This window comes from Saccostrea cucullata, unplaced genomic scaffold (genome assembly GCF_032062105.1).
Source record: "Saccostrea cucullata isolate Sc308-1 unplaced genomic scaffold, CSIRO_AGI_Scuc_v1 ctg834, whole genome shotgun sequence".
NCBI lineage: Eukaryota > Metazoa > Mollusca > Bivalvia > Ostreida > Ostreidae > Saccostrea > Saccostrea cuccullata.
In genome coordinates, this window is record NW_026925114.1 from 184,723 (window position 1) to 197,847 (window position 13,125).

The 13,125-nt window shown below is 33.8% G+C and overlaps 1 protein-coding gene across 1 annotated transcript in view; it reads left to right on the plus strand.

The window, feature by feature from the left end:
- Positions 1–791: 791 nt before the first annotated feature.
- Positions 792–13,125, plus strand: part of LOC134268088 (angiopoietin-related protein 5-like) — a 28,113-nt gene continuing 15,779 nt past the window's right edge. Inside the window, 7 exon segments of the mRNA XM_062750292.1 lie at positions 792–882; positions 1,025–1,085; positions 3,542–3,684; positions 3,883–4,028; positions 4,148–4,244; positions 7,604–7,768; positions 9,816–9,890. Coding sequence (XP_062606276.1) covers positions 792–882; positions 1,025–1,085; positions 3,542–3,684; positions 3,883–4,028; positions 4,148–4,244; positions 7,604–7,768; positions 9,816–9,890 — 778 coding nt within the window.

Consider the following 13,125-nt stretch of genomic DNA (forward strand, 5'->3'; position numbering starts at 1 on the left):
CCAAAAAGAAATTTTAATTCATGACTGCAGAAAACTGTATTATAGAGAATACTTATGTAAGTTTGAATGAATGTAAAAGAGATCGATTGATTGAAGTACATCTCTCCATATATTATCAGCTGATTCTACGGGGGTTGAAAACTGAAACGCAACATAACTTTCTGTTTACCATGCCTCCACGTGCTAGTCACTTCCTAACCACATTTCCGTGAATAATTTACCCTGTCTCGCTGAAGTCTCGCTAACTCTCGCTAGAGCCACTGCCAGAGCTATTCTGAACTCATCGGGTTTTATAATTTGCAGAACACCGAAAAATAAAAGGTTCCGAACACATTAGTAGGGGTGATATGGACAAGCCCTATTTTTTTTTTATCATTTTCTTTGTAATCTAAAAATCTTATTCTAATAAGTTTGTAAATGTATCATCTTATAATTAAATAAGTAAAGTTGAATACATTGACAAACAATTCATTTTTAAAGAAAGGATACGTATTGGGCAAAACACTGTATTCATTGATGTGATATAATGTACATTCCATCCACAATATCGCATGTTGTGTTATACTCAGTGATTTATCGGTGTCAAGTGAATTTGAATCTGATCATTTGGGATCAGAATGGTGTTTTTCCGGAAGTACGCCATGTTGTGACGTTGTAGAGGGCCCCCTCAATAAATGTAACACGCAACTCAAATTGCCACGAAACTTGGGTATCGTGTTTCCTTTTAATGCTGACAAAAAGTATATATAGAATATTTTCTCAGTAAAGTTACTTATAATACAACAAGTAACATGGCATTTGTTCAAAATTTTTTCTATGTGTGCTGTTTCTTCTTGTGCATTCCAACAATTGTTTATAGTGCACAACATTCCAATCTGAAAGGTATTTTCATCATCGTTATTGAAATGTAAAAACTAAATTAAAGAAATAATAATAATATTTTTTTCTTTTTTGTAATTCAAAATTAACACATGTATATCATCGTATTTTTTCGTGATTTTTTATGTGTGAATATTATTTTCAGGAAATGTTAAGTCTCTACTGAGGTTAAAGGCCGAGATTTTCAACCGTACGGTTTTCCTCAGGTAAGTTTGGTGTGGGGTGGAGCTTAATCGAAGCGGCTGAGAAGCCCCGAGGGAACGACGCTGGCTTGTGTATACTATACCTTTATACACAGGATGTTACCTGAGCCCCTGAGTGTATTACCTGTATACATGCGTTTTCCTACGACTTTGTAGACCGAGGCCGTTTTTTATCATGTGTTTTTTAATGAAGTGTTATAACAAAAATACATTTAGCACCAAAATCTGTCGTTGTAATCTGGGGGTCGTAACATAAAGGCTACTTAAGTCTAAGACCGTGCTTAAGTAGGACTTAAGTACAGTCTAAAACTTAAGACCGTAACTAGAAGCGTACTAAGATTTGGCAATCTTAGCAAAACTTAGGCGGCCGGTAGAGGTGACTTAAGTATATCTTAACTTTCTTGTACATATATTTAGAATTATTTAATGTTGATTTTCGATGTTAAAACATTCCTCTATTCATATTATACATTGTAGAAAATAATTATATCTATTTGACGCCGATTTAAGAATGTTAGTTTTTCGTTGGGGGGGGGGGGGTGTCACTGATTCCAATAGCACTCCCAACGCAACATACATGTAAATACAAAATCTAATTATTATACATCTGAAATTAGTGGGACCTCGGTTATAGAAATAAATTGAACACAGTAATAAACCATGGATATGTATGTTCACTTTGAAAATATGAGTTGAAATAATTTGTTAAAAACAGAAAAGAAAAAGGATGATGACAGTAACAGTAATATTATAAAAAGTATCTGTAAAGTAGAATAAATGTAGAACGCGACAAGTGCGGATTTAGACAGGGCTTACTAGTTCCAGAGAGAGAGAGAGAGAGAGAGAGAGAGAGAGGGAGAGAGAGAATTGCTAATATGTGGAGACATACGAAAAAATATCCTGATTTTTTTTTTGTATCCTTGATTAACTTTCAAATGGGTATATCATAAAACTTCTGCAGAGTTTGCTTTTGACATGCATCGCCTAAATAACGGGATTCAAAATGTATTGAACTTTTTAGAGTTTCAATTTCAAGTGGATAGGCGGTCGATTATCTTTTCTTGTCTGCTATAATAACAGGTTAAGTGAACATTAGTCAAAACAAAAGAGTTACAAAAGGTAAACTGAAAACATCTCAGGTGATAAAACAATTGTCGTGAACATTTACAATGAACCACAAATCGCCATTTCTGACCGTGCGGTATTTGTTTTCAAACATTCTGAATAATTTATAACATAATTGTAATTTTAGTACGAAATCTAATCTAACATAACTTAAACCGATAAGTAAGGACGTCAACTTTAATATGTGATTAATTAAAACCCTAACTGAGTCATTTTTAGCAATATATCTATATAAAATCAAAAAGCGTAGGTTAACTCACATGAAATATTTTTAACATAAGTTTGACTTAGCTAAGACCTAGCTAAGTTCGTTTTATGTTACGGTTTAAGACATACTTAAGTAGTACTTAGTCAGGTCCTAAGATTATGCCTGAACCGTACCTACGACCCTACTTAAGTCAAAAACTTAGCAAGCTTTATGTTACGAGCCCCTGGCGACAAAAAGGGAAGTAAATAATTCAAATTACACGTCAGGTATGTAAAACGAAAAAAGAAGAAATTGGGTCATAAAACAGTCTCTCGGTAAATAACAATGAAACTTAGAAACGATGTTTTGAGAATAAAATGTTGAAGTAGAATTTATTGTCTAAATAAATATCTTTTTAAGATAAACCATACTTGATTTTTCCATAACGCGTGGACGGTAAAAATGGCCAGGGCTTCGGACCGGGGTTGATTCCTCGACAGCTATGAAACGGGAACAGAATCATCTGCATCGGTTTTTTTTTCTTTCGGGATTCATTATTAATTTCAAACATTAAATACAAAGCAAGATGTTATATTCCGAGTAATTTCTCTTCTAAAACTTATTGTACCATAACTTCGTCACCATGTCTCGAAGAAAAGCGACACGTACAGGTTTGTCTTATAAATATAAATTCGCTTGAATCATGAACAATATTTCAATGTTGCCATACTTGTTTTAAAACATAGTTTTATTAATTCCATGACACGGAAAATTATCGATTGTAATCGTGATATGAAATCCTCCCATTTAAAATTAAATTTATAATATATATATATTACACTGTATATAGCCATGATTTTCTTGTCATTTATTTAATTATTTGATAGATTAATTATAGTTATGGCATATTCTTATGGATTAAAAAAAAAAGAAAAGAACGATTTGATTGCTTCTTTATCACGTTGGCATACAGTTGCGGTAGGCATCAAAAGCCTGTAAGTTAATTCGATGGTCGGTACGATCTCCAGACAAGGTACACAAGATATACACAGCAGCAGCAAACTAAATGTCAATCAAATCAAAGTATCCAATCACAGGCTTAATTTCAGGTGATTGACAGAGGTTCTAAGACCAGGTAAATTCGAAGGAGGTGCTTATTTCCTCCCCCTTTAACTCCCTGGGGTTGGAAACACCTGATCACATCCGTCAAAGTGGACACCCCGGTCTCTGTGGACATTTCTCTTCTGTCTCACTACAGGCTTACTGGAAAACATTTCAACAAGTACCAGAGTAAGTATGTAAGAATAGGATTTGAATGCACAAGAACGGAAAAAAATATCTTGAAGATTTTTGCTTGAATTATTCCAAAAAGGTCTTCCTTGGAGTGTATTTTAAATCTTTCAACAGCTGTAATGCATGACACCGACACTGACACAAAAAGGTCTACAAATAAACATTATTGTATGTAATATGTTATCTTGGAAACAGAACTTCAAAAGCAAAGAGATTGTGCATCGATTCTAGAATTCATACCCAACACAAGAGGGAAAGATGGCGTCTACACTATATACCCGGATAAGAAGACAAAGAAAAAGGTGTACTGTGACATGACTACAGAGGGAGGGGGCTGGACGGTAAGAAGTTCATTAAGCACTTATCATGAAAATATTTTATATCACGAAAAATTTAAGCATATGTATATTTTCAATTTCTACAATGCAATTTCATCCTCGGCATTTTTTTCAAAATACAGGTTATCAATAGGAGGATGGATGGATCAGTTGATTTTTATAAATCTTGGGAATCCTACAGAGAAGGGTTTGGAAATGTTGATGGAGAATACTGGTTAGGTAAGAGATTATACAATTTACTATCATTTGAATTATGATTAAACAATGGTGATCTTGGGAGTTTCATTGATTGTTTTTAGTTTGAGGAGTTTATTGCGGCCTCTTGGTAAAAATGATCCGCGAAAAAATTTGATGAAATCAAAAAATTGGCATATAATCAAAAAGATGAAATATGCAAAGATATCCTTCAAACAAAACCAATGATTGCATATACAAAGAATGAAATATTGGTGATTTGCTTACAAAAAAGCATTTTCAGAATGTTATTTTCTATTTCTGTATTATAAAATTCATATCTATACATGCGTGGATCTAAGATTTTTTTCCAATTGGAGGGGGGGGGGGTCTGCCCTAGTAAAAATAATTCATCTAAAAAAATTCTTGAAAAGCAAAAAAAAAAAAAAAAAAAAGAAAAAACAAAAAAACAAAAGTAAACCTATTTCCCAAAGAAAAAAACTTAGGGGGCGGATGTAACTTTTAAAGCTTCATACCTACATGTAGGCACCTAGTACTTTTTTATAGCCACTTAGCACATAGTAGCGTGTTGGGGGGGGGGGTAAGCGTTTTCTAGGGGGCGTTCAATATCACTTAAAGTAAGCTTGGTTTAGTAAATGCATTCAAAACTTCTCCCTCCCCCACGACCCCCCCCCCCTACATCCGTGCGTGTCTATATTATTGAAAACTGTTTAATTATTTGGCAATAGTTTGATAAAAGTATTTTTTTCATATTGTCTAACATATAGGAGCCATCTTTGTGCGATTCAATACTTCTTAAATTAACTCATTATTCTAAAATTTTCGTAGACGTCATTCAGTCGTACTAACAAAAGCAAAAAAGATACAAATACAGCTTGCCCAGTGGATGTTCAGTAATCAGCAAATTGTGTAATGCATGAGTACATATACAATAAAATAATGTTCTATGAACGTTTTACGAGTGTAAGAGTTTTATTCTTTTAAAAAGGAAAGCGAGATGTTCAGGGAAAATTTTCTCTTGGAGAAAAATACAAATACTAAAGGTCCTTTCAAGGAAGCAATAAGAAACTGGAATGCTTGATCTGTTTTTAAAATATCTTATATTTATCTGTTAAATAATATATCCATGTGACATTGGACATTTGCATGCAACTTCACAGGATTTTCTTCAATACATATACATAAATACACATATAAGCAAACTACTCATAGTCCTCAGCGTCTCCGTAGACAGTTTGGTACAAACCAACTTGTCGGAAGTTTGATGATTTTAAAGTAGTTTTTACATTGATTAAAGATTAAAACTAAAGTTTAAACTTATCTCAACGATTGTGATATAAAGGTTTGTTTTCATAAAAGCGCAACAAATATGTGGAGCTTTTCGCTCGCTCTCAAGGAATGTCCCCAGTGCACCCCAACCCATCCCTTCTAGATCCGCCACTACATCTCTCCTCTTTTGTGTGAGACGTGGTGGGAAAAACTTGGCATACTGTAGAGAGCGCTTTATCCTTGACTGTTCGAGTTAAATCTCGTAATACTCTGTCTGATAATAAATCATCATTCAATCATTTTGAAATTTTCTTTCGGAAATGTATATATACACGGCATTTTAAAATATATTCAACAAATCCTGTTGAAATAAAGAAAGTAAAATCGTTTATACTTGTACGAGGGCTGCTCAATAAATAATGTCCTGAACTGTATGGCACACAATACAGATATCATATGACATTATACTTGACTTTCTTTGATAATTGAACCATGAATTTATCAAAGATCATGTGACCACTTTTCATCAAATAGTTTAATTATGAGAAGCTGGGAAACACGGGCTATTCGAGACACTGCATTATAAATGAATGGTAAAGAATCGGTAAACTAGAGTGAAAATAAAAGCTTCATCAAAGCTGCTGTAAAACTTGTTAAAAATCCCAAAGAAATATTCACTGAAATATGTGAAATTTACAGCAATCAATGCCTGTTTTATAGACAAATGAGCAGGTGGATTTCAATGATAAAAAAATTATATAATGGGCCTCAGAAATGGGTACCGTCCTTGCCAACAAAAAATTATAACAACTTATGTACTGTTTGCTAAATTTCAACAAATAATACTTAATGATGTAGGATTGACTTTTAGAAACATAGCAAATTTGATAGAAATCACATTGGGGGTAGCTTAAACTTTTTTAAAGAATTTTTTAAATTTTTTTTTTAAAAAGCTTAGTACTCAAAGGTCACCCTATATTTTTGAAAAATAAGTGAAAACGACAGCGTGTACAATTTTTTAAAATATCAGTAATTGAAGTTATCTTCATTTTTTTGATATTCAAACAGATACTAGAACTTGAATCTATTGCTTAAAATCCTCAAACCAAATTAAACATAAGATGTACTTGACAAAACAGCGAAGGTCTGGCGAGAGCAAAGAATTGCAAGAGTACAAAGACAGATTTATATGCAATTTTCTTAAATATTAGTAGTACTGTTGATCAAATTCGTATTCGTGGTTAAAAGTTTAATTTCTGGAGGAGTCTGGAAAGCCAATAGTTTGCAAAAAATCGGAAGGTTTCTTAAAGGAGACACCCAGGATCAGGAATCCACTACATTAAATTTAAATTAAATGACAGCGTCCAAACCCGCATGCCCTGAAAAGTAAAGGGGTTTTCGGGATAAACAGATAGTTAATTTTTTTTCACAGTAACAATATTCGCCAGATCTTTGACCTTTTGACTTGTTTCTATTTCCAAACTTGAAAAAAAAAGTTGAATATGGAAAGAACAAGTCCAGAAAATCATTGGATCTGCCATTCTCCAGTATACCAAGGATCATACCCAAAAATTCTCAAAACAATCAGAAATTGGATAAAACATGTTACAGATATGTGTTTCAATTAAAAGAGATTAATAAGTAAAATAATGAAGAATAAATCATTGAAAAGCGCGTTTTGCTTCTTTCTGAGCACTAAGGGCATTATTTATTGAACAGCCCTCGTATACTGTATAACGCGGCCTTTGCTTTAAACCATACCCAACACGTGTGCTTATTGTCTCCGCACCTCGGTTATGTCAGAATTTGTTAATCAGGATTGGATGAAACGTTTACCCCATATTTACAAAATTTAATTCTATGATCATTTTGCATATTTTGTAAAACATTTCAACACTCTGTTTTGATATTCTATTATATGAATGTTTAATATTTGTATTCAATTGTTTTAACTCCACAGAAACGCACGACGACTTCAAACTTTCATATCAAATAACCGACCTCCTCCTGGTAACAAACGATGATGATTTTAAAACGCATAAATCGAAACATAAACTACTAGAAATATTTCCTTTCAATATCCTAATTTGACGAATTCATTCACAATTTTTTAGGGAATGAGGCCATTTATTTCCTAACGAATAAGGAAAAGCAAGAACTGAGAGTGGACCTTGAAAACTTCTCAGGCAGAAAGGCTTCCGCTAAGTTTTCATCATTTTCAATTGGAAGCAATTCCCAAAAATACAAGTTGACAGTGAGTGGGTACAGTGGAACAGCAGGTAACAATTTAATTTTATATGTATTCTAGCCTTCCATTGGTTGATTTCCAAAAAGGAACGCAAATTATTCTGTATAATCTGGTTTGGTATGGGGACACACCACCTTGACGACCAGCTGAATCATGTTATCCATGCAATCCCCTCATTTCCAGTCCTCGGGATTCATGGAAAATTCCAGATTTAATAAATGTACCTTTAACTTCAAACAGCAGTTCGAATTGACGACGGATTTTTTCCGTTATTTTCTGATCATGACAAGGAGTACACGGCTGGTGTGACCGGTCGGCAAGGGATGCTCACTCCTCAATGGCACCTGATCGCACCTCCGATGTTTCTGGGGTCCGTGTTTGCTCTGCTCTTATTTTGTATTGTTTTATGGACTTTGAGATTAAGGTATCCGATCCATAATAGCCTCGGATTCAATGAATTTGAAGGTATAACAGATATATATTGGCTGAATACTCGGTATATGTAGACATAATCTTCATTTTTTAGTCTCAATATGTAAGAGTGGAATGTGTCCTACTTTTTGACCTTGACACGTCCTTGAAGAGTTACCCCCCTTTGCTTTTAATCAATAAAATTCAATTTAAAAAAATGTATCTGGTGAAAAATTATATTTAATTTTTTTTTCTATTCTTAATAATTATATGCATCTTTTCACCATGGCATTTTTTTTTGATTTTCATAGTATTTAAATTTTTATTTTGAAAAATTTGCTTTTTCCCATAGACCTCAACGCATTCTTAATAAATTAATTACTTCTAAGATAATTATATTTTTGAAAATTTCTCTTGGTAAATCCTTTTCTACCTTAAACTGCTTTGAATTAGTCTCAGAGTATCTAATATAGGATGAATATTTAAGAATAGAAAATTATGTCCTTTTATGGATCGGATACCTTAAATACTGTTCGTTATCTCCATATCCTTCTCATTTAAACAAACATCATGACTGCTAGGTATATGTATCAGTTTTTGTTTCCCCTCGCTTTCCATAATTTCCATTACTACGGTTGTATTACTGAGCGGCAAATTTGAACTCATAAAAAGCAACACAATTATACAACATAGCTAATTAAATTATAAGAAATTACTCTAATTCTTGGCCAAATTGTTAGAGTATATCCTTGTTTGGATCAGTGTACGCTTTTTTATAATCCGCTGAATAATGAGGTCACACCCTCCAGCATATAGCAACAGTCAACATTGCTTGACGATGTGTTATGTTTAGAAAATGTTGACTGCGCAGATTTTAAGCACGCAAGGTTAACTGTAATATTGTTTGTATAAAACATTCAGTATAATATAATAAATATTGTATGTAGTCAAGTGTAACATTGAAAATGTGTGCCCCTCGAAAACCATTGTCAACCTCGGCTGTGCCTGGTTTGACAATGGTTTCTTGGGGGGGGGGGGGGGGGGGTTCAATGTTATACTCAACTACATGCAATAATATATATAATAGTTTGTCGACTAGCGCTATAAAATTCTAACTGTCTCAGGTGCATTAATGGATTTTATACCACATTTAGTTGGCATGATTTTAATTATCTGTCAATAAAATTAGCCATACATTTGTTACGTCGAAATGCGACATTCATCATGTATTTTAAAGATTGAACTGCAACAAAGAAATATACTGGCATAATCACGTGAGGATTTAGTCCTATTTATACATTTAGATCAATTTTCAATACTATATGCATTGAAATCAGCTGTTAATAACATGTTAAAGTCATATGAACAAGACAGTTTTAGTCCTCACTTTATTCTGGAGAATCCCATCAAGAAAAGTAAATTATATGTGAGACAAAGGGCATGCAGACATTAAATATTAAATAATGGCGTTGTCGGGCGTCACAAACCTATGCGACAACGTACTACTGCAAATTATCAACGTATCAAGTTAGCGCTTAAATCTTCAATATTTCTTACAATTTTTGTTGTTTTATTTTATGTATAAATTCCTAAATAAATAAATAAAACAATTATTAGATAAGTGGGTAAAACGAAGACTGACAGTTTGAAAACATTTTACATTTCAGGGGATAGTTTGAATTATCATAATGGCGAAATGTTTTCCACGAAAGATCAAGACAACGACACGTATTGTAAATCCTGTGTGTAACACAATGAGCGTATAAATTATAAGTTTAATTGATATATTAATTTGTACAGTACATTTATCTATGTTTTAATGTTGTGTTATGAATTATAATTGATACTATCAGTGTGTAGTGCGACGGACAATAATATCTTAATTACGAACTTGTTTACAAACTCTGGGAGATAGAATACAATAACAGAGCGTCTTCATTTGACGGACAATTAGTTTTTACGATGTGTTGTTCTCGAGCATTGACACTTCCAGTCACACTTTGTGCAGAGCTGCAGCCATCTAATTTACTGAAGAATGCGCAAGATGCATAATGTTAATGTAAACAGAGGACATTGCTGTATCCTATAAGGAGATGGGAGACAGAGCTTCAGTGAGGGGCGGACAATATTGATATTAATGAAGTGACACTCTAACTAACTAATTGCTATTACCAAATATGTGAACCCTATGATGCAGCTTCTTGTACAAAAGATCCGCGCACTGAGTATCAATAGCTTTTACCATCCTAGCTCCTAGACGGACCATGAGAGCTTTTACGAACTTAGCTCTTAGACCTATGTGACACAATGACTATGTGAGCTTTCACCATCTTGGCTCCGAGATCTTTATAATTGAACTTTTTGATGTACCATTGTTTGTTTGATACCTTTGCTGTGACTTTTTAATAAAACTATAAACTTACAAAAGTCTTCTTAATCCAAACACATTAGCTAATTGTGTTATATAACGGATTAATTGGTGCCCGTGACCAGGACAAGAACGGGAAGTCTCACAACGCTGAAAAGTGAAAAGAAACCCAAGACTACTGTAAGTAACTGTTTTATTATACCTTGATTTTACGGTATGGACAACCAAGACATGGGGAACGGTTTCGACTTAGGGGGTGCCTTTATGACCTTGTCGACTGTAATAGAAACTAAATTTGATGGTCTTGATTCAACAGTTAAAGGTTTATCAAATGCAATTGGTACAAATGGGATTTCAAATATAATAACACCGTATGACGGGGATCCTAGCAAATTTAAAGATTGGGTAAAATCAATTGAAAAGTACTCTTTCATGAACAGTCTATCAGATGAAAAAGTCAAAATTGTGGCTTATGGTTCTAGCCGTGGGGCGGTTTCAGACTTTATTCAACGAATTCTCACGAATAACCCAGGGGGGACCTGGAATGCTTTGAAAAATGAATTATCCACAAGATTTGCTGAAGTAACTGATTCTCAACATGCGTTCATGTTATTACGAAAAGTTCACCAAAAACCCGAAGAAAATGTTCAGATTTTCGCTGAAAGATTATTGTCATTGGCCGAAGAAGCATATAAAGGTCTCGAAGGGGGACCTTCAGTTGAACGTCAATTGATTGGAATATTTATTGATGGTTTATTACAAGACAGATTGAAATTTAAGGTCATGCGTGAAAACTCTGCAACTTTGCAAGCAGCTATAAACTGTGCTATGGCTGAACAAAACCTGTATAAGCGATTCGAACTCAGGTCGGGTACTAAGCAGACCCATATACCCATGGAGGTCGACCATTATAGATCTAAACGCCCTTCAAAAACAACACCAAAGAGAAAAAGTATGTATTCAGTAAATAGAGCAGCAAGTTATCAGAGTGTTGAGTGTTGGAATTGTGGAAAGAAAGGACACATAAAACGAAATTGTAAAAATCAAACTAAAGATCAGTTAAACGAGTAAACTCCTTCCAAATAGGGCCATTGTAAGGAGTAAACATTTGCATTAATCAAAGAATAAAATTGAAAATAAAAACATTCCAAATTTCAAAATTAATATTGCGGGAAATCCAAATTCTTGTATTATTAAGATTAACGGTCAGAAATTTCGCGCACTCATTGATTCTGGTGCGGAAGTCTCTTTGATTCATTCAAAAGTTTTTAGGTCCTTTCATAACATTCCACAATTATCTAAAGAAAGAGTCAATTTACAATCTGTAAATGGTGATACGTTGAAAATCAAAGGAAAAACAAATGTCAGTTTTCAAGTTGGCGGCATGACTTTGAATCATCCATTTTTTGTCATTGAAGAAATGAATAGAAATGTCATATTGGGGCGCGATTGGTTGATCAAGAATGGCGTGCGCTTATATTATGATTTAGGGTCTTTTAGAATTGGGAAAACGTACATTCCATTTCAAGAAGATATTCATATCTCTGCAGTTGTGCGAGCGACTAGGAAATATGTTATCAAACCTCAAACTGCGCATGTTTCTTATGGCAAATTGAAAAGAAGTTTTGTTACAACGGTCTGATGATTTAGTTGAAATCTCATCTCTTGATAATGGTTTTGTGGGAGGTGAACCAGGGCTAATGATAGGCAATTCTTTAACAAAAGTTAAAAATAACAACAGATTGCCCATTTTTATTGTAAATAACACCAATAAAACAATTAAAATTAAACGAGGCTGTCCGATTGGTAGAGCAGAAAATGTAAATAAATCAACAATCGCTTCCATTAATAAAATCGAGAATGCATGCAAAACCTCAAATCAAATAAACTTAGAGCAAGTTGATGTGCCAGCAGAGAATAAAACGAGAATTGCAAAATTGTTAATTGCTAATAAAGATCTTTTTGCTGAAAGTGAAACAGAATTGGGTCAAACAAGCACGGTTAAAATGAAAATTGACACCGGAGATCATAAACCGATCAGACTGCGACCATACAGAGTACCGTTAAATAAACGTCAAATTGTCGAAAGAACAGTAGATGAAATGTTAAGCGCCGATATCATACGAAGGTCAAAATCTCCGTGGAGTTTTCCGATTGTTTTAGTAGAAAAAAAAGGACGGGTCGAAAAGATTTTGTGTTGATTTCAGACAACTGAATAAAATAACTAAAATGAATTCATACCCTTTGCCGTTGATCGATGACATCTTAGCTACTTTGGGGAATGCTAAGTATTTTTCAAGCTTAGACCTTAAATCCGGTTATTGGCAAGTTGCTATGGATGAAGCCGACAAAGAAAAAACAGCTTTTACTTGTCACAGAGGTTTATTTGAATTCAATGTAATGTCATTTGGGTTATGTAATGCTCCACAAATCTTTTCACAATTAATGAGTGAGGTTCTTCAAGGTTATGAACACTATGCTACCGCTTATCTTGACGATGTGTTGATCTATTCTGCAACATATGAAGATCACATAAAACATATTCAGAATGTGTTTGATAGGCGTAGGCAACATGGACTAAAATTAAAACTGAAAAAATGCAGTTTTCT